The sequence below is a fragment of the Protopterus annectens genome, chromosome 12.part0 (genome assembly GCF_019279795.1).
Source record: "Protopterus annectens isolate FY-2018-M chromosome 12.part0, PAN1.0, whole genome shotgun sequence".
NCBI lineage: Eukaryota > Metazoa > Chordata > Ceratodontiformes > Protopteridae > Protopterus > Protopterus annectens.
In genome coordinates this window covers 527,752,747-527,779,153 of record NC_056746.1, presented here as the reverse complement: position 1 = coordinate 527,779,153, position 26,407 = coordinate 527,752,747, and the positions used below count along the sequence as shown (strand labels likewise).

Here is a 26,407-nt window from a genome sequence, read left to right as displayed (position 1 = left end):
AGACTGGCTCCAAGAACAATATCTTTTCCACTTTTCTGAATAGGATTTCCTAGTACTAGGCCTTCTGGTCTCAAGGATGATGTCCAGAACCTGTCTGCTGAGGGTTGCTGGTGTGTATTCAGGGGATAAGCCAGGCTGCAAGGCTCAGGGTTGGCAGCTGTGGATGCAAAATCTGTCCCTCCTGCTGGGACAGCAGGGAGGGGGGGGGTCTGATGTAGGTGCCAGAGTGGCACTCCTGTCAGACTGTGTAGGAGTGGGTACTAATGCTGGCGTGGCCAGCCTGGGGCAATAAAGATCGTCCTTGGCCTGTCCTGTTTGATCTTGAGTAGTACGTTTGAGAGGAGGGCAGAGGAGGAAAGGCATAAACCTGAGAGGTTTTCCCATGTAAAGGATAGGGCATTCACTTTCCATGCTTGGCTGTGGTGGTTTCTGGTGCAAAATTTGCTCAATTGATGGTTTTGAAGGCAGGAGAAAAGGTCCACCTCTGGAGTGCCCAACCTGCATGTTAGAAGTTTGAATGAGTTGGGTTCCAGCTTCCACTCATGTGGGTTCAGTAGATTTCTGCTTAAGTCGTCTGCCAGTGAATTTTGTTTACCTGGCAGGAATTGAGCTTGCAGGTGCACTTGGTTGCTCAGGTTCACAGGGCCATGGCTAACCTGCAGAGAGGGTAGGAATGAGTTCCCCCCTGCTTGTTTATGTACCACATAACTGTGGTGTTGTCTGTCTTTATCAGGAGTTGTCCTGGAAGGATAATGTATTTGAAGGCTGTCAGAGCATTCTGTACAGCTAACATTTCTTTTTGATTGATATGCAGAGGAATTTGTTCTGGGCTCCATTTGCCTTGAATGCATTTGCCTGCCATGTGAGCCCCATGCGTAGTCTGATGCATCTGTTGTCAGGGTTTGGGCGGTGAGGGGTTGAGTGAAAGGAAGTCCCTTGTTGTGGTTGCATGCCTCTGCCCACCAAAGGAACTCTGCCCTTAGACAAGGAATGATAGGAATCAGTGTTTCCAGGTCCTGAGAATGTTGACACCAGAGACTTTTTAAGTACCACTGAAGCTTCCTCATATGCAGTCTTGCATATGGAATTAGTAGAATGCATGAGGCCATGAACCCTAGGGCTTGCAGTATTTTCCTTGCAGATAGCTGGGTTTTGGTAGCCATTAGTTTGAAGTAGTTTGTCAAATAAATCTGTTTTTCTGGAGTGAGGGATGCCATCTGGAAAGTTGTGCTCAAGCTTGCTCCCAGAAATACAATCTTTTGGTTGGGCACCAGTTGTGATTTCTTTTCATTGATGGTGTACCCCAGAGAAGTCAGAAGCCTCTTTGCAAATGCCAGGTGCTGAAATAGCAATTCCTGACTGTCCGCCTGAATCAGGCAATTGTCCAAGTATGGGTAAATTTGAATATTTCTCTGCCTGCAGTCTGCAATGGCTGGAGCCAGGCACTTTATAAATACCCTGGGCGCAGAAGATAAGCCAAAGGGAAGTGCAGAGAACTGATAGTACATAAAGCCTGCCCTGAGACATAGATATTTCCTGCAAGATTCCATTATGGGGATGTGCAGATAAGCTTCTAAGTCTAGGGTGACTAGCCAGGCATCCTTGGCAAGCATAGGAAGAAGCTGTTGCAGAGTTAACATTTTGAATCTTGGGACCACCAGGAAGGTGTTGAGAATTGACAGATCTAGGATAGGGCGCCAAAGAGCCCTCCTTTCTGGGCACCAGGAATAGTCTGGAGTAGAAACCCTGTCCCCTTTGCTCTATAGGTACAGGTTGATTAGCCCTGATATTAAGAAGAGAAAGTACTTGCTTTTGAGCCTCTGCCCACTGGTTTGGAGGAAAATCCGGCAACCCGCTTGGGGTTGGCAGTGAGTGGAAGTAGAATCTGTATCCCTGGGATACAATGTTTAGGACCCACCGGTCCTGGGTAATGGACATCCAGTTTTGTGCATGCAGGGTGAGTTTTCCTCCTAGGAGCGCAAGCACTTGGGCTTTGCTGGGAAGGAAGGTAGACAAGTCATTGTGAACTTTTTCCATGGGGGGGTGGGCTTACCACTCCCTGTTTTAAAGGAGGGAGCACTCCACTGTTTAGATCTCTGCATATCCTGAGACTGTAGTCTTGGTGGCCTGTTGCCTCTGGGTTTGGACTGAAGGTCTGGGAGGGACTGGAAAGGACCAGTTTTTAGAAGGCCAATGCCTACTGAATCTAGGTGGCTGCACCTGTAAAAAATCTTTAACAGTTTGCATAGATTTAGCTTTTTCCTCCATCTTTTTAAGAACATCTTCTGGGTTTGTGCCAAACAATTTTTCCTGGTTTAATGCAGCATCTAATAATTTTGCTTTGACATGGTCTGGCAAGATTTGCTCCTTCAGCCAAGCATGCCTTCTCAGTACAGACCCAGTGACAGCAGCCCTGCAAGATGCTTCTAAGGCATCAAAACCACACTGCAAAGTATGTTTACTAACTTGGTTTGCAGAATGCATTAGCTGTTGTAAATCTTTATTTTCTGTACAATCTGGGAGCAACAACATTTTTTGTTTAATTAGTTCCATAATACGCTGTTAGTACTTCAACATGTGAAACTGGCAATTCAAAGCCCTGATGGCAAGAGTTGCAGAAACATATACCTTCTTACCCCATCTGTCTAAAGCTCTAGAATCCCTGTAAGAAGGGGTAGGGTTTTTGGCTGTAGTAGCCTTAATGCCTTTAGGTCCCTGGGAAATAGTCTCTGGATCCGCAGAGGGATTCTTTAAGAGAAATTTGTAAGAGTCAAGTACTCTGTAGTACCTGTCAGGCTTTCTAGGAGCTGGTGGTAAAATATCAGGAATAAGACTGGATTCCATGAAGACATCCTCTAAAATGTCTAGGACAATGGGATATAGCTAGAGGCCTGTGCTGGGGAAAGTCTAAAAATTCTCTGAGTCTCTTTTTGGACTGAGGGTAGTCCTGGCATTCCCAGTGGAAATGCTCTCAAAGTATGCAAGATTTCACCAAAAGAAAAGTCCTCTGGAGGGGAGGCAGAGGGAATGGAATCCTCTGCATCTGAATCCTCATATCGGACTCATGGTCTGTAGAATCAGAAGGAAAATCAATTCTGTCTTTTAGATGGGAAGGCTGGCTTCCCCCTAATTACAGTTATAAGCTCTTCAGCCATTCTAAGCATTTGTTTCTGTGGCAAGGGAGCTGGTTCATGCGCTTTGGTCATCGGTTTTCTAGGTGTAGTGCGGACTCTGGGCCTGAGAAGCTCAGTATTTTTAGTCAAAAACGAAGCTGTTGGTTTAATGTGAACATTGGAAGGTCGGAATATCAGAGTGCAGTGTGCCTCTGTGGGCTGGACCCAGAAGACCATCCGGGAGGTGGTTCCATAGAAAGAAAAAGCAGAATGACATGCCGGAATATAACGAAATGGTCTCAGCAGAGGCCTGCGAATCTGTAGAGTGGGTAAGTGGGTGGGGGGAAAGAGAACCAATGAGTATTGAATTATTGACTAACTGAGCGGCTGAGTTGGAAGCGGCAGTTTTGGACCTATGCGGTCTGTCTCTCTCTTCTTTTATTTTTTTTTTTGGAAGATCACAGTTGGATGGATGGCTTATGTTTTTTTTGAAAGGGGAGAATGAGATGACAAATTTCATCATGAAAATAGACCCCGAAACGAATAGTTCAGGCGGCACCTACAGCGAGGAACGTCGTGGTCTGGGCCTAAACAGGTGATGTAGTAAGAATGAAAATCTCTGTGAGGTATTTGCTTTCCACAGGCAAGACAATTGTTAACTTTTTCTGACATCGGTTAGAGCAAAAAAAAAGGATCCCCAATGGGGTACTTAGCTTTAGAAGACTTCAGGTCTGAAACTTGAAAAACGAAAATTTCAAGTAGTGGCCGACAGGCACTTGCAAACTGCTTCAGGCTCCCACAGAAAAGCTGATGTAATGGCGTCGGCTGCATGCTTTATACACCTGATGACTTGACGTCTTGGAAGAGGCGACAGCATCCGACGCAGAAATCCAAAGACTCTGGTATTCGGGCTGACTGAGGGCTACCTGCAGGCAGATAACCCAAGTGTGATGACTGCAACAGTGAAACACGAAGAACATCATCAAAATTTCCCTAGGCACTTATCTGAGAATTCGCTGGAATACAGCTAACGGCTCGGTCAGCAGACCAACATTCAAAGGCGGCATTCAGACTGGCAGCAGAGAAGTTCTGATGTAGGTGCATGCATACATCACTTTTATGGCTGACGCAAGGGAGCAGCCTAATAGTGACGTACCACACATCATACAGTAGTGAAAGACTTTTGTAAACTGGCTGACATTGGGATTCCTACAGCAGACAACTCCTTCATGTTAAGAATACTGCAACAGATGAATATAAGGACATCTAACTACTTTTTTAACGTACACTTTTTTTTTTAAACAGGGGAAGCAAGAGACAGTTTTGTTAGTTCTGCTTGTAAGAGAGACTACCACACTCCTTGCCACCACCTAAAACTACATGTTTTTTTTTTTGTTAAGAAGGAGAGTGGTTGGGGTAAAGGGGAGGGGGGTAATTCTCCCTCACAAATGGATCCAACAAAAAAAAAAATCAGAATTTGCCACAGTGTTACAGCAGCAATGGCTATCAAACTACGTTACCACCATAAAACTCTGGCAGCTATGGTAACGCACTGGAGAGGTCAAGTGTTCTACATTAACACCAATGAAGGGTTAGTGGTGAGAACAGACTTGTACGAGGAGTATCCCTATTAATGGACCCCACCAGAGTTGAGAGTGTGAGAAAGGGAGAATCTGGAATACTACCAGATTTCACAAAAGGAGCTCGTAGAAGGCAAACTGAACTCATATAGCTCCATATCCTCACTGCCTCCTCATAAAGAACTAATAAGCAAATTAGCTGTTAACTCACAATCTGAAGTTATTTTTAGGTACATAAGAGACAGAGAGGTAAAAGCAGCACTAGTGGGTGATGTTCATTATTCCATTAACTATCCTCACATCTTCTGAAAAAGGTCACAGGCCCAGTTGCTCATATGATCATCAAATGTCATCAACGGTAAATAAATTGCACTTATGGTTCATTGTAAGAATTATTACCCTAAGACATTTCTGAACAACCCTTTGCTGCTTTAACACATTAAAGAACATACATATAAAAAAGTTTTAGTTGAGGGTCTTCTTAAATTCAATCCCCATACAGCCACAGAACAAGCACAACCAGCAAGACAAACAAAAAGTATACGCCTGTTCAAATCAAGGAAAACTATCAGCAGCTGCAAAATGAAAAAGCTGTCTAGCAGAAGGTGACGGTGGGTGGTTATTAAGAACTTATTGTGGTGCCCCTTTGTAAATCATCTGACATAGTATGCGTCTGTTATCTGGCTTCAGAGAAGCTTCTGAATCCTAAGAAGTAATTTTGTTTTTCGACATTCTACGATCTAGGAGCCGAAAAAGTCAACAAGGACTCAAAACACACAAGTCACAAAGCACTTAAATGTTAATGGCAGCCTAACTCCCTGTATAAAAAAAAATCAAACCAATAATGCTTTCAAAAGTTTTGAAAAATACATACCGTGAATGTATTTTTGAAGCAAGTGCTGGTAGGACACATCTTGTGGTATTTCTAACCAAAAAACAAATAAGACAGAAACCACGACAGTTGAACTTCTTTATTGCAATCCACAAGGTAATGTTAAGCGCTTTCATCCCCGTAGAGACTTCTTCAGAACTAAATCAGCAACTTTGGTCTAGTGGACTGACACCTGGAGGTGCTAGATTAACAGAAAGTACCGCCAATAACAGCATTTCAAATAGTGGTGAGGACTTTGGTATACCACTCACTCAAAGGACTTCCAGTCCTCCATCCCTATTTAACCCTTCTGGTAACCATACAGACTTTCAGGTATGGTAAACTAATCGATTCAATTTTAAGAAAAGGGGCGGGGATGGCAATGGGAAAACAGTCCCCTGTTCCTTAATGCTGGCTGATCAGCTAAAGACATTTTTGAGATTAAGTTACTCCAGTTTAAGAAGTTACAGCTACTATTTATGTGAGAATCTCAACCTTAAGCTGGTACCAAAGGGACTCCGTTTTTGGAAGTTTCCAAACGGAGCGGAAAAAGGAACTGAATATTGTGATAAATTAATGGATATTTTTAATCATGCTGGTGGTGAAGTGTTGAACCTTATGACATAACAGAATGACATCGGACTACAGCAGCTGCCGGAAGAGTTAGATGAAATAAACTTTAATATTACAACGGACATGTTGTTCGAACGCTTTGAAACTAATTATTGTAATATATTTGGTAAAATCGCTTGTGTGACCAAGTACTTGAATGCAAAAATAAAAAACTTCAAAGAGATATGGTAAACTATCAGGCGGGTTTGGCATATCCAGATTAAGCCAATAACAATACAGTCCCAAGAAGGCAGGGACCGACACACCTTCAGGAGGAAGTGAGTAATATGAATTTTGGTAACCAGGTTAACTTCAATGGGCAAGACACAGAACAGGTTGAAGTACGGTGTTCTGAAATAATTTTGTCCAGAAATGGTCAAGCTGATGCAGCCAATCGTTTGGGGCAGAATTCGGAGCAGGATTTTTATGCGAGACAGGCAGCCAAACTGAAGACTTTTTCTGGGAGGAAGAAGGGCAATTACAAGAAATGGTGATAACCACTGTCGACCAAGAGGTGGAGATCTTTCCTGTTAAAGTAGTGAACTGCACAAGTGACTTTGTACTATATAATTATTCTGCTAGACATTTTGGAGGTAGATATGTTGATTTGTTCTACAAGAGGTGGAACTTTGTTCCTACTAACAGGATGAATTTGGTCAAAGCAATAATAGACTTGAAATTATTTACTAGAAAATTAAACCTGTCTGGGTGGTTTAACTCTGCTTCACCTAACAATCAATTGTGTCAGGGGTGTACCAACAGATGGAAAAGAGCTAGTATCTTTAATCCGCCTTTGAATTCAAATGCTTTGCTTTTTGAGAAATGTGAGAGGGATTTTTGTAGAATTCTAAATGATAGTCCGGATAATTATGATAATTTGTCTATGGAGGAATGTGTTTTGTTACGAGATGTTGCTTCGGATAACAGTATAAGGTTAATGAAACCTGATAAAGGTGGTGGGTTGGTCATAATGGATGCTAGTGACTATTCCAACAAAATGAACAGCTTGCTATTTGAAGACACTTGTGTGGAAATATACAGAAATTAATTAAATATTGCCTATTCAAAAACTGACATCTGTCTCTGTGATATGTTAATGCGAGGTCAGATAAGTAGAGATGAATATGCCTTTATGAATAACCAATGGCCAGTTGCAATTCACAGAAGCTTGACCAACCCACCCCTTCGTCCAATTGTGGAATGGACAAGATGCAAAACATACTACATCTCTAAATTTGTGGATGGGTTATTGAAGAAATCTGTGAGTAAGTTACCCCAGGACTGTCGTGATTCTTGGGACTTTTTAACAAAAATGTCATTGAATTTACTGAACAATGTATTTTGGTCACAACTGATGCACAAAACTTTTACTCAGTTATACCTCATATTGAAAGATTGTTGTGGTTTGAACAAATTTTGGGTGAAATACATGTGGTAGACTAAGATCATATTAATGTAGTGGTTAGTTTGATGGAAGTGGTGTTACCAAACAATTGTTTGCTTTTTGAAGGTCAACTATTTAAACAAATAAGTGGAGTGGCCATGGGAGCAAGCTGTGCCCAGAGTTTTGTTATTGGGAATTAAAAATGTACTTAATTCTGAATTTCAAAGTTGCTGGAACTTTTACACTCAATTTTTGGATGATATTTTTATTGTGTGGATTGCTGCTGAGGAAAAATTAATGGAATTTGTACAATACATAAATATGTCTACATCCTTTTTAAAGTTCTCATTTACTTTTGATGTAAATAGTGTTGTTTATGTGGATATTTTGTTGCAGAAATATTTTGTTGGGGGGGTGTTTTATTACTAGTATCTTTAGAAAGCCCACTTTTTCTCATAGTTACCTCCATTTTCAGAGTTGCCATCTGAAGTACCAGAAAAAAATCTGTTGTGAAAGGCCAACTGGTTAGGGCAGCCTATATGGTGTCAGATGTGAATATGTTTATGGAGGAATGTGTTAATATGAATGGTATGTTTTTAAAGAGGGGATACCCTTAAGATTTTGTAATAGGAATTAAAAATGAAGTGGTGGGGAAAAGATTGAGTGATTTTACCATCCCCTTTTAAATAGTGTAGAAGGGAGAAGTCAAAATACTTCCCATTCAGTGAGAAGAGAGCATAGGTTGTGGACTGACAAACCATTAATACTTGCTTACTCATTAGATGTAAACAGTATGATCAGATCAGTGTTTGACAATTGGGTGGTGTTGATGGCAGTTGGACAGTTGAGTAAGTTGTTTGGTAGTAGTGGTCTAGAAGAGAAATAAAAGTTTCAAACAAATACTTGAGAGTGGAACAGTTAGCGCACAGAGGTAAAAGGGGAATATCCAAATGTGAGCATTGTAAACAATGTAGTTGTATAATGGTTGGGGATCATTGTGCCACTAATAGCCACATTTTTTTTGTTCCAGGGAAGTTCAATTATGAATCTAACTGGGTGGTGTATGCAGCATGCTGCGAGGTATGTCCAGCCTTCTATGTGGGAAAAACCTCAAGAAGGCTGAAAGAGAGGATGTATGAGCATGAGTTGGACATCGGGAAGGCTAAAAATACTAATGCTATATTTAGACATATCCATGATAAACCAGAGCACAGATTTAAGTTTGTAGTGTTGAAACATGTTAGGAAGGATCCGAGGGGCTTAGTGATGGATGAACATTTATTACTGAAGGACTTGTAATGGCAGATAAGGTTGAATACTACAGTAGCTCCTGGTCTGAATGAGACCTGTTCTGTTTTAAAATTAAAAAGTTTACTGGTTTAATTGGGGTGTCATACATACATATATTTATACGATTTTTTATATAGGTATTGAATCTTAAATGCATTTGAATTGTTTTTGTTTTTATTAGATTAAAATTATGTGCATGTATACGTTTTTAAGAAATGTACTATGAGATAATGAATCATGTGATGTTTGCTGATAGTATATATTAACTGAGTGAGTGGTTTTAGGTAGTTCTGAAGAAGTCTCTACAGGGATGAAAGTGCTTAACACTACCTTGTGGATTGCAATAAAGAAGTTCAACTGTCGTAGTTTCCATCTTATTTGTTTTTTTGGTTAGAAGTTCAGTGGTTTGGTGTCTGACATCTTGTGGTAATGATGGAGTTTGCAATCCAGTTAGACCTTTTTTTTTTAGCTACAGCCAAAAAAAAAAATTCCTTGTTCAAAGAAACTGAACAGCTGATCTACCTTCCTGAATGCAACCATAACCATACTCTCCTCCGCCCTTCTTGAATCAAGCAGAACTGCAGGACCACCACATTTTTCTCCATGTGGCAAACAGGTCACACGACTGTCCACGAGGGATTGGAATCTAGGCTTGAAGATTAGTAAGATCTGCACGTGCACATGCCATTACCCTGACCCCTATCCCTTGATGTTCAGAACACACATTATCGGAGCAGGGCCAACATTAACAGGATGTGGGTGTATACTCCTACATACCTTCTCAAGCTACATTGCAGCAATCTGCTTGCTAGACTAAGTATTTGTCTAGCAGCCTGGCAGTATCTTCTGCTGCTTAATCCATATCCCATGGTGTCCATCAGGTTCCACAAGCAGTGAAACATAGTCACGCCCCATAATGAAAGAGCTGACATCAATTGCTGATTCCAGTACCTCCTGTGTGGTTGAACCAGCATTCAGGACTGTTAGTCAAACCCTCTACATCAGAGCAGATGCCATAGCTAAAACCCTGGTAAATACTTTGGAAACAGAGGAAAGCCCAAACAGTAGTACTTTATCCTATAATTGTATCTTTCCATAGTAAAATGATGGAACATTCTATGAGACCCCACTGGCAGCAATGTGTCAAAATGCAGCCAGTGTGTTTATGGACACCATCCAGACTTCCAGCAGAAGGAGAAGTAGGACCCCTGGACACTCACAATCCATAAGTTGAAGTACTGGGGGTATCTGTTGAAATGCTGAGGTCCTGGAATAAGGCAGAATCTTCCTAACCCCTTTGGAATAGCGAAGAGTAGAATCCCTTTCATCTTTCACAAGTACAAACATGCTCTAGTAACTCACAACCCCCCCCAATGAACAGTATAGTCTGGATCTGTTTCAGGAGGCCTAAAGAGATAATCTATGTTAAACTATAGCTGCGGGATGGCAAAAGGAGACAATAAGTGTATCTGGTCTGCCTCTTAAGTTCACTGAACCTCCTACTGCCTTCTCACATCTTCTCCATCTGGAATGCCTCTATGGATTCCATCCCTACAATCCACTCTGGTAGTCTATTTCATGATCTACAAACCTCTTCCAGATGAAACACTTTTGCAGGTCCAACATGTAGTTATTCTCTACAACCTGTGGCATATGCTCATTTTTCCACCCGTCTTTCCTGTACAAGACAATCCCTTCACATCTCCCAGTTATGCTCTTGGACCTCCAAATCATGTAATAAATACAATCATTTTCTCTGGCCATATCCTTTCCACTCCAGTCCATGCATCCTTCTGGTGGCTTTCCTCTGCGTTCTTTCCAGCACCTTTACACTTCTCTCTTTATATAAATTCCACAACTCTACACAGTACTCAAGGTATGGTCTTGTCCACGGTTTTGTATAGGGTAGTACTGCCTATTTATCTTTCAAATCAATCCCCCCCTCAGGACACATCCAGACATTGTTTGCTGCTGCTACTGACCTGTTATTCTCCTGGTGGTTCAGGTAAGCTAAACACTTCCAAATGCTTCCTCCACTCTGCCACTATCTGTTCCACTCCAAAAGCTGATACATTATATCATGGGTTCTATAACCCAGACATAGTGTTTATTTTATTTAATTTCATTTTATTTGAATTTTTAACTGGTGTAGAGCACTGATCACAGTTGACCAAGTTCACTCTCAGCCTAGTAAAGTTACATACATGAAGACATACCATGCAATAATTGAAAGGCATACAATACAACAAACAGGTCATTTCAGATAACAGAGATATAATTCACAGTAAAGACAGCATTGCAGTACATACACTATAACAGTGCAGACAGCACTTCAGTACACATGGTCAATAATCATACAGCAGTAAACCACTATAGGCTACTGTTGGGTAGATGTGCTAGTAGGCTAAACAATGGGAGTTTTAAGTCATGCAGATTGTGGCACAGGATGGAGCCCAAGGGGGACTGGGTAGGGATTATGTAACACTGCAAGATAAATGAAATTAGCATCTGGCTGCTTTAAGATGGGGATTTTAATTGTGGCCAAAATTCTGAGTATGAGTGTGCTTGAATGAAATGGGATGGCAGCAACTCACATATAGTTTGGAACCAAAGACTGAGAATCTGTGATCTGTACAGTGAAGCTTGGTGTTGGAAGTTTGTAAAGGGGTAGCACAGCTGTCGTGATTGCTGAGGTTGCAGGTTAAGGGGAGTTAGACTTCGCTGGCAAGTATGTTTCATCTCTAAATGGGGACAGAAGATAATTCCCAAAGCCAGAGCTCAACCCCTAAACATTCACTAGGACATTCAAGACCTCAGTCCATTTAACAGTCACAGTACTCCTTTGGACCCTCATGCTCGAAAGAGTGACAGCAGCTGGAATTCCAGGAATTATCCTGAAGGGTGGATGCCCACATTTTTTTCTTTTATTCCTGTCAGTGTTATCAAGTCAGATAAGAAAAGAAATGAGTCTGATTCCACACTAACTGACAAACTTACAACATATGCCAAGAGAAGAAGAAAGTACAGTTGTGTACACTTACCATAAATGTAGATGTTAGAGTGTATTCACTGTTGCAGTCATCACTTGTGGGTTATCCCTGCTGGGTAGCCCTTGGTCGGCCTGAATGCCAGAGTCAAGCTTTTCCTCTGCGCCAGCTGCTGTCACCTGTGGACTGATGTCAGGTCATCAGTAGTATAAAGGAGAGCAGCTGGTGCCATTACGTCAGTTTTTCTTGTCCTAACCTGTAGAAGCCCCTTGAAGGAAATGTTTAAAGAGGCTGTGGAGGCCCAAAGCCACAAGAGTGACGGTTAATCTCCAAAAAGGATAAGGTTACAGGGGCAGGTGGGAGGGAAAATAGGACTGCAACAGTGAATACACACAAACATCTACATTTATGGTAAGTGTACACAACTGTACTATGTTCTTTGTGTTTCATTATTGCAGTCATCACTTGTGGGAGGATTCCCAAAGATGAGGAGAGGGGAGGATGGAAGGATTGAGCTAGCATATGCCTTGCAGGACTGCAGAGGCAAACCCTGCCCGAGCCCTGGAGAACAGAGGCAGGTGGTAGTGTTTGATGAAGGTGTGGACCAAGGTGTAAGTGGCAGTTTCCAGGATGTCCCTGGTGGGTACTCCTCTAAGGAAGGCAGTGGAAGTAGAGGCTGCCCTAGTGGAATGTGTTCCGACAGATTTAGGAGGAGTTTTTCCATGAAAAGTGTAGCAGAACTGTATGCAGTGAGATATCCATTTAGAAATGGTCTTTTTGGAGATAGGCTTCCCCTCTTTTCCTGGGGAGAAGGCAACCAACAGTTGATCCGTTTTCCTAATGGACTTTGTTCTATCCAGGTAGTATCTTAACAGTCTGTGCAGATCCAGTGTGTGCAGAATTCTCTCCCCTTTATTCTGAGGGTTTGGAAAAAAAGGTGGGGAGATGAATAGCCTGGTTTAGGGTCACATCTGATACTACCTTTGGCATGAATGAGGGACTAGTCGTGAGAGACACCTTGTCTGCACGGAAGATAATGAAGGGTTCAGTGGCCATGAGTGCTTGAAGTTCTGACACCCTCCTAGCTGAAGTAATAGCCAAGAGGAAGGCGGTCTTCCAGGAAAGGTGTTTTAGGTCTGGTGATGCAGCTGTTTCGAAGGGAGGCAATTTCAGTTTTTCTAAGACATAGTTCAGGTCCCAGGCTGGAGTGGGTGATCTTCTAGGGGGCCTAATGTTACATACACTTCTGAGGAATTGCTTAATCAAACGGTGAGAGAAGGCAGGCTGTTCAGCATGAAAGTGTGCTGAAATGGCTGAGGCGTGGATTTTAATGGAGGAAAAGGAGAGGCCCTTGTTAAGTAGCTCTGGTAGGTAGCCCAGAATAAGTGGAAAGGACGGCTGGGAGCTGCTGTAACCTTTAGATACACACCAGGAGTTGAATATTTTCCATTTCTGTGAGTAAGACTTCCTGGTGCTGGGCCTTCTGGCTTCCTTAATAACGTCTAGGACCCCTTGCTCAACTGTGGGTTATCCCTGGTCCCTGGGGGATAAACCATGCAGAAAGTTTGAGTGTGTGCAGGTTTGGATGTAGAATCTCCCCTCTGGCTTGGGAAAGGAGGTCTGCAGTTAACGGCAGGGGCCGATAAGGCTCCTTGGTCAGGCTGAGCAGCAAGGGGTACCAATGTTGCCTGGGCTAATCTGGTGCTATAAAGATGGCTTTTGGTCCTTCCTGCCTTATTTTGAGCAGTACCCTTGGGATCAAGGGCTGGGGGGATTCATAAATGAAGAGATTGGCCCATTGGAATGAAAGAGCATCCACTTTCCAAGCTAGAGGGTGGAACTCCCTTGTGCAGAATTTTTTCAGTTGATTGTTGTGCTGGGAGGTGAAGAGGTCTGCCTCTGGTGTCCCCCAGACCTGTATGATTTAGAGGAATGTCCCCTTCTGGAGTTTCAACTCGTGGGGGTCTAAGTAGTTTCTGCTTAGATGGTTTGCTAAGGTGGTGTTTACTCCTGGGATGTACTAGGCTATCAGCTGTAGGCCCATGGATGAGGCTGTCTGCCAGAGGGTCATGGTTAGTTGGCAGAGAGGGTAGGAGTGTGCCCCCCCCCGCTTGTTGATGTACTGCATGACTGTGGTATTGTCTGTTTTTATGAGGAGGACACCTAATTTTAGGTGGTTTTGGAAGGATGTGATAGGCTTGTGAACTGCCATCATTTATTTTAGGTTGATGTGCCAATGAAGGTGCTTGAGGTCCCAAGAGCCTTGGGTGCACCGGGTGTCTATCTAAGTGAGCACCCCAAGCTAGGTCTGAGGCGTCTGTGGTGATAGTCTGGCCTTGTGGTAGGTGAAGGGAAGGCCCTTGTTCTGAGTGCAGGCCTCTGCCCACCAAAGAAACTCGTTCCTTATGCATGAAATGAGGGGGAGAGTGGTGTTCAAAGGTTGAGAGTGTTGGCACCAAAGGTTCTTTAGGAACCACTGGAGTTTTCTCATATGCAGCCTGGCCAGGGGGATCCTTAGAATGCAGGATGACATGTAACACAGTGCTTGCAGAATTTTCCTTGTTGTGAGTTTTTTTCTGAGAGCTAACTGGGAAAAGTAATTTGGCAGAAAACTTTGTTTTTCTGGTGAGAGGAAGACTGTCTGGGAGACTGTGTCCAGGAGTGATTTTTTTTCCTCTTGATAGTGAACCCTAGAGAGATTAGGGTTGTTTGTACAAACAGCAGGTCCTGTAGTAACTTCTCTTTGTTGTCTGCTTGTATTAGGCAGTCATCCAGATAAGGGTAAATCTGGATGTTTTGCTGTCTGCAGAAGGCAATCACTGGGGCCAGGCATTTTGTGAAGACCTGGGAGCTGCAGATAAGCCAAAGGGTAGCACAGAGAATTGAAAGTGTTGTGAACCTGCTCTGAAGCGTAGGTATTTTCTGCAAGATTCCCTTATGGGTATATGAAGGTAGGCATCCTTCAGGTCTAGAGTGGCTAGCCATGCATTTTTGCCCAGCATTGGTAAAAGTTTTTGAAGAGTTAGCATTTTGAATTTTGGGACCTCTAGGAAGGTGTTTAGAGTGGAGAGGTCGAGGATGGGTCGCCAATTGCTTTCCTTCAATGGCACTAGGAACAATCTGGAGTAAAATCCTTTTCCTGCTTGCTCCTGTGGTACAGGCTCCACTGCCCCATTGGGCATGGAGTATGTGCACTTGTTTTAATGGTTCTGCCCACTGATTTGGAGGTAGATTTGGGTAACCTGATAAGGCTGGGGACTTGTTGGAAGGTAAATTTGTAGCCCTGGAAAATGATTTGTAAAACCCATTGGTCCTTTGTTACAGACAATTTTGTTTGTAAAGGGACAGCCTTCCTCCTAACCTTTGATGGGAGGTGGGGTGGGAGTCACTGGACGTTCTTAGAGTAGTGAGTGACTTAGAACTCCCTGCTGTGGGAGTGGTGGAAGGCCACTGCTTAGTTTTTCGCTGGCCTTGGTTATGTGGTCTAACTGGTCTGTCCCTGCGGGGCCTCCCTTGAGCCTGTCTATTGGGGGATGGGAAAGACCATTGCTTAGAGGGAAAGTTTCTGCTGAATCTGGGAGGTTGAACTTGGAGGAAGTCTTTTACTGTTTGCATAGATTTAGCTTTATCCTCCATCTTTTTCATGACCTTCTCTGCTTTTGATCCAAACAAGCGGTCTTTATCCAGGGGGCATCAAGTAGTCTAGATTTTACATGATCAGGCAGTGGCTGTTCTTTTAGCCATGCATGCCTTCCAATGACTGAACCTGCCACGGCGGCCCTACTTGAGGCTTCTAGGGCATTGAAGCCACAGTGCAGGGAGTGTTTAGCTACTTGAGAAGAAGAGTGCAGAAGATCTGCTAACTCCTTAGAAGTATTAGTGCCAGGTAAAGATGACATTTTTTGTTTCATAAGTTCCAAGGTGTGCTGTTGATATTTTAGAATATGGAACTGGCAGTTAAAAGCTCTAATAGCTAAAGTTGAGGAGATGTACACTTTCTTACCCCATCTGTCTAGAGCTCTTGAGCCCTTGTCAGACAGAACTGGGTTTTTTGATGAGCTAGCCTTAGCCACTTTGGGCCTCTGTGTGATGACCTCTGGGTCTGCTGCAGGGTTTTTAAACAAAAATGTATCTGAATCAGGCACTCTGTAGTACCTGTCAGGTTTTCTAGGAGCAGGGTGTAGGGCATCAGGGGTGAGGCTAGATTAATTAAAAACATCATCCACCATGTCCCGAATAGAAGGGATGGCCAAGGGTCTGTGCTGAGGAAGGACTAAAAATTCACTTAGTCTTTTCTTAGACTGAGGATAATCTTGGGCTTCCCAGTGGAAATTCTGAGAATGTGTAGGGTTTCCCCAAATGAAAGATCCTTGGGGGGGGGGAGGGAGGCAGAAGGAATGGATTCCTCTGGATCAGAATCCTCAAAGGAGGTGAGAGACTGCTGTTCATTATCTGAATCAAGGTAGTCTAAAATTTTAGAATCCGGTTCTGTGTGAACTTCAGGGAAAGCATCCATTTTTCTTTTAGAAGAAGTGGTATGGCTACCCCTGATGAAAGTGATGAGGTCCTCCGCCATTTTCAGTAACTGCATCTGAGGTGGTGGTGGAGTAAGATGGCAACTAGAGACTGGTTTTTTAAGGGTGGTCTTGCTTTCAGACCTTAATAAATCCATTTGTCATTGGGTTATGGTAGTTGGAGGCGAAGACGTCGTTTTTTGCCTTGAAACGGTTGTGCGAAGAACCTCCTTGAAAGCCGGTGCCTGCGTAGCAGCTCCGGACCCAACCGAAATGGAGACAACTGAGGGATAGGATGATGAAAGATTCCCCGGCGGCATACTGGACTCGGGAAGGGTCTTGGTAGAGGCCTGTGAAGGAAACGAGTCTGGCATCAGGGGCTGCAAAAGCGCCTCACTGAATTCCTGAGAACTAACTATTTGCTTCTGGGATGGGTCGTCAGAAGGCTTAAATTTGTGTGGTCTTGTCCCTTTCTTTATCATTTTGTTTTTTGGGAATATCCAGAGACTGCTGACCGATGGATGCCATTTCGCAATGCAAGAAACTACTTCAGAAATGCCTGGCTACAAATTCAGCTCTATGGCAAATAGCCCTAGAATTGAAAAGTGTGCAGAACCGACAATGGGGGACGTCATGGTCTGGGCCTAGACAAGTAACGCACAAGGTATGGAAGTCTCATTGTGGTATTTGTTTTCCACAGCGGAGACAATTATTGACTTTTCCAAACATTGGTTAGTGGAAGAAAAAGTTTTCCAATGGGGTACTTAGCTTTAGGCGTTTTTGGAGGCAACTTCCACTCTGACCACGATCGACCAGCACACATGCAAACTGCTTTTGCTTTGGGCTCCACGGCAAGAAAGACTGATATAATGGAACTGGCTGCTCTCCTTTATACCACTGGCAACCTGATGTCAGTCCACAGGTGACAGCAGCCGGCGCATGGGAAAAGCTTTACTCTGCTATTTGGGCCGACTGAGGGCTACCCAGCAGGGATGACCCACAAGTGATGACTGTAACAGTGAAATACGAAGAACATGGCAGGTTCCATTGATGGCCCTAAATGGAGGACAGATATGGTCAGTGTCTGGAGTCCTAATCCCATACTTTCTCTTTGTTCCAAGTCTTCACCAGGACTGTGCAAATTTCTAATCCACGTGTGTGCCACTTCCCAATAATGCCATTCTGCTAGAGGGAAGGGAGGCCTAAGCTTCTCATGCACGGCTACAGGGTGTCGGCTTCTGTCAGGCAGCAAACCACTGCAAGTATGGGTCCTGTTTTGAGATGAGTGGAAAGTTGGAAAATGTCAGGGCTCTAATTTTTTAAGGTCAAATGGGAGAAGCTTTCTAACAATGTGCATTACGGTTGAGATCCAAGCTCTGCACATGGCTGAAAAGAAATGGGGGGAGGGGCACTTGTGACATCACAGTGCATCATAAGGAGAAGTCACCTGAAGTGCAAGAACAACAGAATGCAAGCATTCTTTGTTGAGTTCACAAATCTCAAATATAGGAAATCTCAGCAGATACCCACTTCAGAGGTCCCTAAATGTCCAAGCTTGCTGCTCCATTATATGACCAACACACCATCTTTCCCTTTCTTTTCAGTCACAGTTACCTCTGATGATGTGAGCTGCACCTTCAACAACAGGACAGTTTTCTAAAAACCATGACAAACTTCCTGCAGGCAGCATAATTATGATATCAAGTCCCCTTAAAAAAAAATGCAAGCTCAGGAGGATTCACTGGATCATTATGAAACAAATACATGAACAATGCACCCTAGACAGCTGTCACTGCTAGCTTATCCAGACAGGAAAAAGAATGCACATAATTTCTTCCAAATAATCTCCAATACCATCAGAATGTCCAGAATGGAATACATCTGCCATCTGGAGATAAAACAAACAAAAAACACTTTCATTTCAGTTTTAACCAGACATTAACTGATCAAGAGCTCAGACATAAAAATGTGCCCTAAAATCCAGTCTGTACACTTTTATTACTAGAATACTACTTGCCCTGAGCAACTCTTCTGGGAGGTCTCCGCCTTCATTGATACCACGATTCATAGATATAAACCTCTCCGCTGTAGGTTTATCCCTTACGTTTGGATTGTGCAAACTGGTATTCAACATAATAATTGCAAAAGACAACACGTAGCATGTATCTGAAATACACAATGCAACAGCTCCTGTTATCATCCAATAAAATTAAATCCATCTCTTATTTTATGGATACAGCTAAGCAGCTTCTCTTTTTTCAGGGTTGACTTGACTTTGCTTGCTGGAATGTTTTTAAGCTATGAAAAACTTAGCATACCATAATGCTTTGTGAGGTGTGAGTTCTGCCCTGAAGAAATGGCTGAAGGACTATCTCAAAGGCAAAGTGTTTACACTAGTCAAGTGACAGCACTTCAAACCAACACATACCACAACGTATTACATTAAAGATGAAATAAGTCAGTAGATGCAAAGAAAAATGCAATTAATACTCAACTCCAACTTTTCTGACACACCTAAAAAAGCTGTCAATGCCATGAAGTTGCATATTTTTTAATATATAAACAAGATTGAAATAAACACTGATTTAGATCATGTGCAACTATGTACATACCTACAACAAAAAGAAAAGGGTGTTTGTACTTGCCAAATTAAATTTTTACTCCAGCAAAATTATTTTCTTTCAGTATTATACACTGCATATTATATAGAGATCTAGCAAAACAGAATGTAAAACATGGATATGCAACTAAGTAATCGTATCAGATGATTTTCACGAGGGCCCTCTGGACTGGATAACACTACAGAAATCCTTCTCTCCTCCTCCATGGCTCATCATAAATTCTCAAGGCTCATGCTCAGAGACAGTACACCTCAACACCTCATTTTGCACATGCCTGCATTCCCACTTCTAGGTTTACAAAAACAAAGTCAACAGTGGTTCTCAGTTTTGAACCCCTAAAAAAAACAGGCCAACACCTACAGCAGCAACATAAGACAAGTTAAGTGATAAATCTGAGTTATACTTATTTAACAGATGTGAGGAGTAACGGGTGGTGATGAGGCACATCCTCTTGAAAATCAAGTGATATACAATAAGTACTCACATATCTGTCCTATTCCACTCTAAAAGGTTCATAAAAACAGGACACATCTTAGGATTAAAATACTAATCAGTATGAAAATGCTAAGGGAGTTGGGGACAGACAAGCATATAAAAGTGACTCAAGGCAGAGTGCACAGAGGGACAAACTTTCTGAAGGTAGACATGCTTATGGAGTGAACATGCAGGCAGCAGTGCCTGATGAATGTGTAACTAACCACCATATAGCGGCTACAGAAATGTTAGCTTAAGGCACATTTCCAGTCAATTCACTGGGCATGAAAGTTTTGACAGCATTAACTAAAGGCCAGTCAGCATGCTGATATCAAAACCTAAATATAGTTAGTACCGACAAAAACATAACCACACTGCAGTTATAGGATTGTCAGAAGGAAATTCCTCCTAATTATAAGAAATGAAACAAGCAACTGCTAAGTCCACCTATGTTCATGGATCCTTCCTTCTAAAGCACAGGTGCAGATGGTGTTAAACTTGCAGGATATGTAAAATACATGTGCCAGTTTTAAAAGGATTGTGGAGGTGAGGAGACTAATTCAGGTCCATCACAGATGAAATAATCTGATAATTAATGGCCTTGAAGGCCAGGGTAGAAGAAGTACAGATCTTTTCTCCCCCTTTATCCGTAGCCCTGCTGTCACTGTCTGATGGCAGGAAATTAGCATTTCAAAGTAGCTTTGAAGGTTTCTCTAATGCTGAGGAAACAGCTGAAGGGTCAGCTACAAGATTCTTGAAAAGGAAATTACAGTAATCTGAAACCTTGTAGAATATGTCTGGCTTTTTGGGAGTTGGGTGTTGAGAGTCTGTAGCTGTGAATGTGGATGCAAAAGCATCCAAAAAGGCCTCCATGTGTGGAGGGACAGGGGAAGGGGACTGAGTACCCATCTCCAACAGACTGCAGTATCCCTTTTGGACATCAGAGATTTGCTTAGACCCACATTTAAAATGTTTCATCATATTTATAATGGTATCTCTGAAGGATGCTTCTTGGCCAGGAGCATGAATTTAAGAGAAGTAAGCTAAGGAGTGGTCATCAGAATCTGAGGCCTCCTCCTCCTCCTCAGAAGATGATGACTCTACAGTAATCTTCTGAGGGGTGGCTGAAGAAAAGTACAGTTTTGTACCTACCATAAATGTAGATGTTCGAAGATCCACATTGCTGCAGTCCTTACACTTGGGTAGTCCGCTGTCCTCGGTCGGCCCGAATATCAAAGTATAAGGCTGACGTCGGTCAAGGCGCATTTGACTGACATCAGGGCGTCAGGGTACAAATGCGCATGACCGATGTCATATCCTCAGTCTTTTCTTGCCCCAGATGTCAGAAGACCCTAAACATAAAGGTCTAAACCAAAAGACAGCAAACTAACAACCAACCACCCTTGCACTACTTATATGTACAATATATACAATACATACAATATTTACAACCCAACCCACACAACCACCTCTAACTACAGAGGGGAAGGAGGGAGGGTAAATTGGACTGCAGCAATGTGGATCTTCGAACAACTACATTTATGGTAGGTACAAAACTGTACTATGTTCTTCATCTCACACTGCTGCAGTCCTTACACTTGGGTAGAATCCCAAAGCAGAGGTATGGGAGGATGGTCAACTACAAGGAAGCAGGAGCTGCCAAATGCCCTGCAAAACAGCAGTGGCAAAACCAGCCCTGGATTTAGAGTAAAGTGGTAGGTGATAATGCCTAGAGAAAGTATGCACTGAACTCCAAGTAGCTGCCTCCAAAATATCCTTGGTTGCCACTCCCTCAAAAAGCTGTCAAGTGGCAGTAGCCCTAGTGGAATGAGGCCTAATCCCAGCTGGAACCTCCTTGCCATGATGGGAATAACAGAAAGCAATGCAAAACCCAATCCACTTAGAAATAGTTTGTTTTGACACAGGCTTGCCCTGAGAACCCAAAGCAAAAGAAACAAACAACTGCTGAGACTGCCTGAACCCTTTAGTTCTGTCCAAATAATATCGCAACTGCCTGTGTACATCTAAAGTGTGCAAAATCTTTTCCCCTTTATTTTGGGGATTTGCATAAAAAGTAGGCAAATGAATAGTTTGGTTTAAAGCCACACTAGAAACCACCTTAGGCATAAAGGAAGGATTGTCACTGGGGGCCAGGCATTTTGTGAAGACCTGGGAGCTGCAGATAAGCCAAAGGGTAGCACAGAGAATTGAAAGTGTTGTGAACCTGCTCTGAAGTGTAGGTATTTTCTGCAAGATTCCCTTATGGGTATATGAAGGTAGGCATCCTTCAGGTCTAGAGTGGCTAGCCATGCATTTTTGCCCAGCATTGGTAAAAGTTTTTGAAGAGTTAGCATTTTGAATTTTGGGACCTCTAGGAAGGTGTTTAGAGTGGAGAGGTCGAGGATGGGTCGCCAAGTGCTTTCCTTCATTGGCACTAGGAACAATCTGGAGTAAAATCCTTTTCCTGCTTGCTCCTGTGGTACAGGCTCCACTGCCCCATTGGGCATGGAGTATGTGCACTTGTTTTAATGGTTCTGCCCACTGATTTGGTGGTAGATTTGGGTAACATGATAAGGCTGGGGACTTGTTGGAAGGTAAATTTGTAGCCCTGGAAAATAATTTGTAAAACCCATCGGTCCTTTGTTACAGACAGACAGTTTTGTTTGTAAAGGGACAGCCTTCCTCCTAACCTTTGATGGGAGGTGGGGTGGGAGTCACTGGACGTTCTTAGAGTAGTGAGTGACTTAGAACTCCCTGCTGTGGGAGTGATGGAAGGCCACTGCTTAGTTTTTCGCTGGCCTTGGTTATGTGGTCTAACTGGTCTGTCTCTGCGGGGCCTCCCTTGAGCCTGTCTATTGGGGGATGGGAAACACCATTGCTTAGAGGAAAAGTTTCTGCTGAATCTGGGAGGTTGAACTTGGAGGAAGTATTTTACTGTTTGCATAGATTTAGCTTTATCCTCCATCATTTTCATGACCTTCTCTGCTTTTGATCCAAACAAGCGGCCTTTATCCAGGGGGCATCAAGTAGTCTAGATTGTACATGATCAGGCAGTGGCTGTTCTTTTAGCCATGCATGCCTTCCAATGACTGAACCTGCCACGGTGGCCCTACTTGAGGCTTCTAGGGCATTGAAGCCACAGTGCAGGGAGTGTTTAGCTACTTGAGAAGAAGAGTGCAGAAGATCTGCTAACTCCTTAGAAGTATTAGTGCCAGGTAAAGATGACATTTTTTGTTTCATAAGATCCAAGGTGTGCTGTTGATATTTTAGAATATGGAACTGGCAGTTAAAAGCTCTAATAGCTAAAGTTGAGGAGATGTACACTTTCTTACCCCATCTGTCTAGAGCTCTTGAGCCCTTGTCAGACAGAACTGGGTTTTTTGATGAGCTAGCCTTGGCCACTTTGGGCCTCTGTGTGATGACCTCTGGGTCTGCTGCAGGGTTTTTAAACAAAAATGTATCTGAATCAGGCACTCTGTAGTACCGGTCAGGTTTTCTAGGAGCAGGGTGTAGGGCATCAGGGGTGAGGCTAGATTAATTAAAAACATCATCCACCATGTCCTGAATAGAAGGGATGGCCAAGGGTCTGTGCTGAGGAAGGTCTAAAAATTCACTTAGTCTTTTCTTAGACTGAGGATAATCTTGGGCTTCCCAGTGGAAATGCTGAGAATGTGTAGGGTTTCCCCAAATGAAAGATCCTTGGGGGGGAGGGAGGCAGAAGGAATGGATTCCTCTGGATCAGAATCCTCAAAGGAGGTGAGAGACTGCTGTTCATTATCTGAATCAAGGTAGTCTAAAATCTTAGAATCCGGTTCTGTGTGAACTTCAGGGAAAGCATCCATTTTTCTTTTAGAAGAAGTGGTATGGCTACCCCTGATGAAAGTGATGAGGTCCTCCGCCATTTTCAGTAACTGCATCTGAGGTGGTGGAGGAGTAAGATGGCAACTAGAGACTGGTTTCTTGGGGGTGGTCTTGCTTTTAGACCTTAATAAATCCATTTGTCATTGGGTTATGGTAGTTGGAGGCGAAGACGTCGTTTTTTGCCTTGACTCGGTTGTGCGAAGAACCTCCTTGAAAGCCGGTGCCTGCGTAGCAGCTCCGGACCCAACCGAAGTGGAGACAACTGAGGGATAGGATGATGGAAGATTCCCCGGCGGCATACTGGACTCGGAAAGGGTCTTGGTAGAGGCCTGTGAAGGAAACGAGTCTGGCATCAGGGGCTGCAAAAGTGCCTCACTGAATTCCTGAAAACTAACTACTTGCTTCTGGGATGGGTCGTCAGAAGGCTTAAATTTGTGTGGTCTTGTCCCTTTCTTTATCATTTTGTTTTTTGGGAATATCCAGAGACTGCTGACCGATGGATGCCATTTCGCAATGCAAGAAACTACTTCAGAAATGCCTGGCTACAAATTCAGCTCTATGGCAAATAGTCCTAGAATTGAAAAGTGTGCAGAACCGACAATGGGGGACGTCATGGTCTGGGCCTAGACAAGTAACGCGCAAGGTATGGAAGTCTCGGTGTGGTATTTGTTTTCCGCAGCGGAGACAATTATTGACTTTTCCAAACATTGGTTAGTGGAAGAAAAAGTTTTCCAATGGGGTACTTAGCTTTAGGCATTTTTGGAGGCAACTTCCACTCTGACAACGATCGCCCAGCACACATGCAAACTGCTTTTGCTTTGGGCTCCACGGCAAGAAAAACTGATATAATGGAACTGGCTGCTCTCCTTTATACCACTGGCAACCTGATGTCAGTCCACAGGTGACAGCAGCCGGCGCACGGGAAAAGCTTTACTCTGCTATTTGGGCCGACTGAGGGCTACCCAACAGGGATAACCCACAAGTGATGACTGTAACAGTGAAATACGAAGAACATGGCAGGTTCCATTGATGTCCCTAAATGGAGGACAGATATGGTCAGTGTCTGGAGTCCTAATCCCATACTTTCTCTTTGTTCCAAGTCTTCACCAGGACTGTGCAAATTTCTAATCCACGTGTGTGCCACTTCCCAATAATGCCATTCTGCTAGAGGGAAGGGAGGCCTAAGCTTCTCATGCACGGCTACAGGGTGTCAGCTTCTGTCAGGCAGCAAACCACTGCAAGTATGGGTCCTGTTTTGAGATGAGTGGAAAGTTGGAAAATGTCAGAGCTCTAATTTTTTAAGGTCAAATGGGAGAAGCTTTCTAACAATGTGCATTACGGTTGAGATCCAAGCTCTGCACATGGGTGAAAAGAAATGGGGGGAGGGGCACTTGTGACATCACAGTGCATCATAAGGAGATGTCACCTGAAGTGCAAGAACAACAGAATGCAAGCATTCTTTGTTGAGTTCACAAATCTCAAATATAGGAAATCTCAGCAGATACCCACTTCAGAGGTCCCTAAATGTCCAAGCTTGCTGCTCCATTACATGACCAACACACCATCTTTCCCTTTCTTTTCAGTCACAGTTACCTCTGATGATGTGAGCTGCACCTTCAACAACAGGACAGTTTTCTAAAAACCATGACAAACTTCCTGCAGGCAGCATAATTATGATATCAAGTCCCGTAAAAAAAAAAACGCAAGCTCAGGAGGATTCACTGGATCATTATGAAACAAATACATGAACAATGCACCCTAGACAGCTGTCACTGCTAGCTTATCCAGACAGGAAAAAGAATGCACATAATTTCTTCCAAATAATCGCCAATACCATCAGAATGTCCAGAATGGAATACATCTGCCATCTGGAGATAAAACAAACAAAAAACACTTTCATTTCAGTTTTAACCAGACATTAACTGATCAAGAGCTCAGACATAAAAATGTGCCCTAAAATCCAGTCTGTACACTTTTATTACTAGAATACTACTTGCCCTGAGCAACTCTTCTGGGAGGTCTCCGCCTTCATTGATACCACGATTCATAGATATAAACCTCTCCGCTGTAGGTTTATCCCTTACGTTTGGATTGTGCAAACTGGTATTCAACATAATAATTGCAAAAGACAACACGTAGCATGTATCTGAAATACACAATGCAACAGCTCCTGTTATCATCCAATAAAATTAAATCCATCTCTTATTTTATGGATACAGCTAAGCAGCTTCTCTTTTTTCAGGGTTGACTTGACTTTGCTTGCTGGAATGTTTTTAAGCTATGAAAAACTTAGCATACCATAATGCTTTGTGAGGTATGAGTTCTGCCCTGAAGAAATGGCTGAAGGACTATCTCAAAGGCAAAGTGTTTACACTAGTCAAGTGACAGCACTTCAAACCAACACATACCACAACGTATTACATTAAAGATGAAATAAGTCAGTAGACGCAAAGAAAAAATGCAATTAATACTCAACTCCAACTTTTCTGACACACCTAAAAAAGCTGTCAATGCCATGAAGTTGCATATTTTTTAATATATAAACAAGATTAAAATAAACACTGATTTAGATCATGTGCAACTATGTACATACCTACAACAAAAAGAAAAGGGTGTTTGTACTTGCCAAATTAAATTTTTACTCCAGCAAAATTATTTTCTTTCAGTATTATACACTGCATATTATATAGAGATCTAGCAAAACAGAATGTAAAACATGGATATGCAACTAAGTAATCGTATCAGATTTTCATGAGGGCCCTCTGGACTGGATAACACTACAGAAATCCTTCTCTCCTCCACCATGGCTCATCATAAATTCTCAAGACTCATGCTCAGAGACAGTACACCTCAACACCTCATTTTGCACATGCCTGCATTCCCACTTCTAGGTTTACAAAAACAAAGTCAACAGTGGTTCTCAGTTTTGAACCCCTAAAAAAAACAGGCCAACACCTACAGCAGCAACATAAGACAAGTTAAGTGATAAATCTGAGTTATACTTGATGTGAGGAGTAACGGGTGGTGATGAGGCACATCCTCTTGAAAATCAAGTGATATACAATAAGTACTCACATATCTGTCCTATTCCACTCTAAAA

The 26,407-nt window shown here is 42.9% G+C and overlaps 1 protein-coding gene across 1 annotated transcript in view; it reads right to left on the bottom strand.

The window, feature by feature from the left end:
* CYTH3 (cytohesin 3) overlaps positions 1-26,407 on the bottom strand; it is a 934,108-nt gene that overhangs the window by 241,700 nt on the left and 666,001 nt on the right. The window contains exon 8 of the mRNA XM_044089667.1: positions 25,305-25,453. Within this exon, the coding sequence (XP_043945602.1) occupies positions 25,305-25,453 (149 nt within the window). The remainder of the gene's footprint in view (positions 1-25,304; positions 25,454-26,407) is intronic.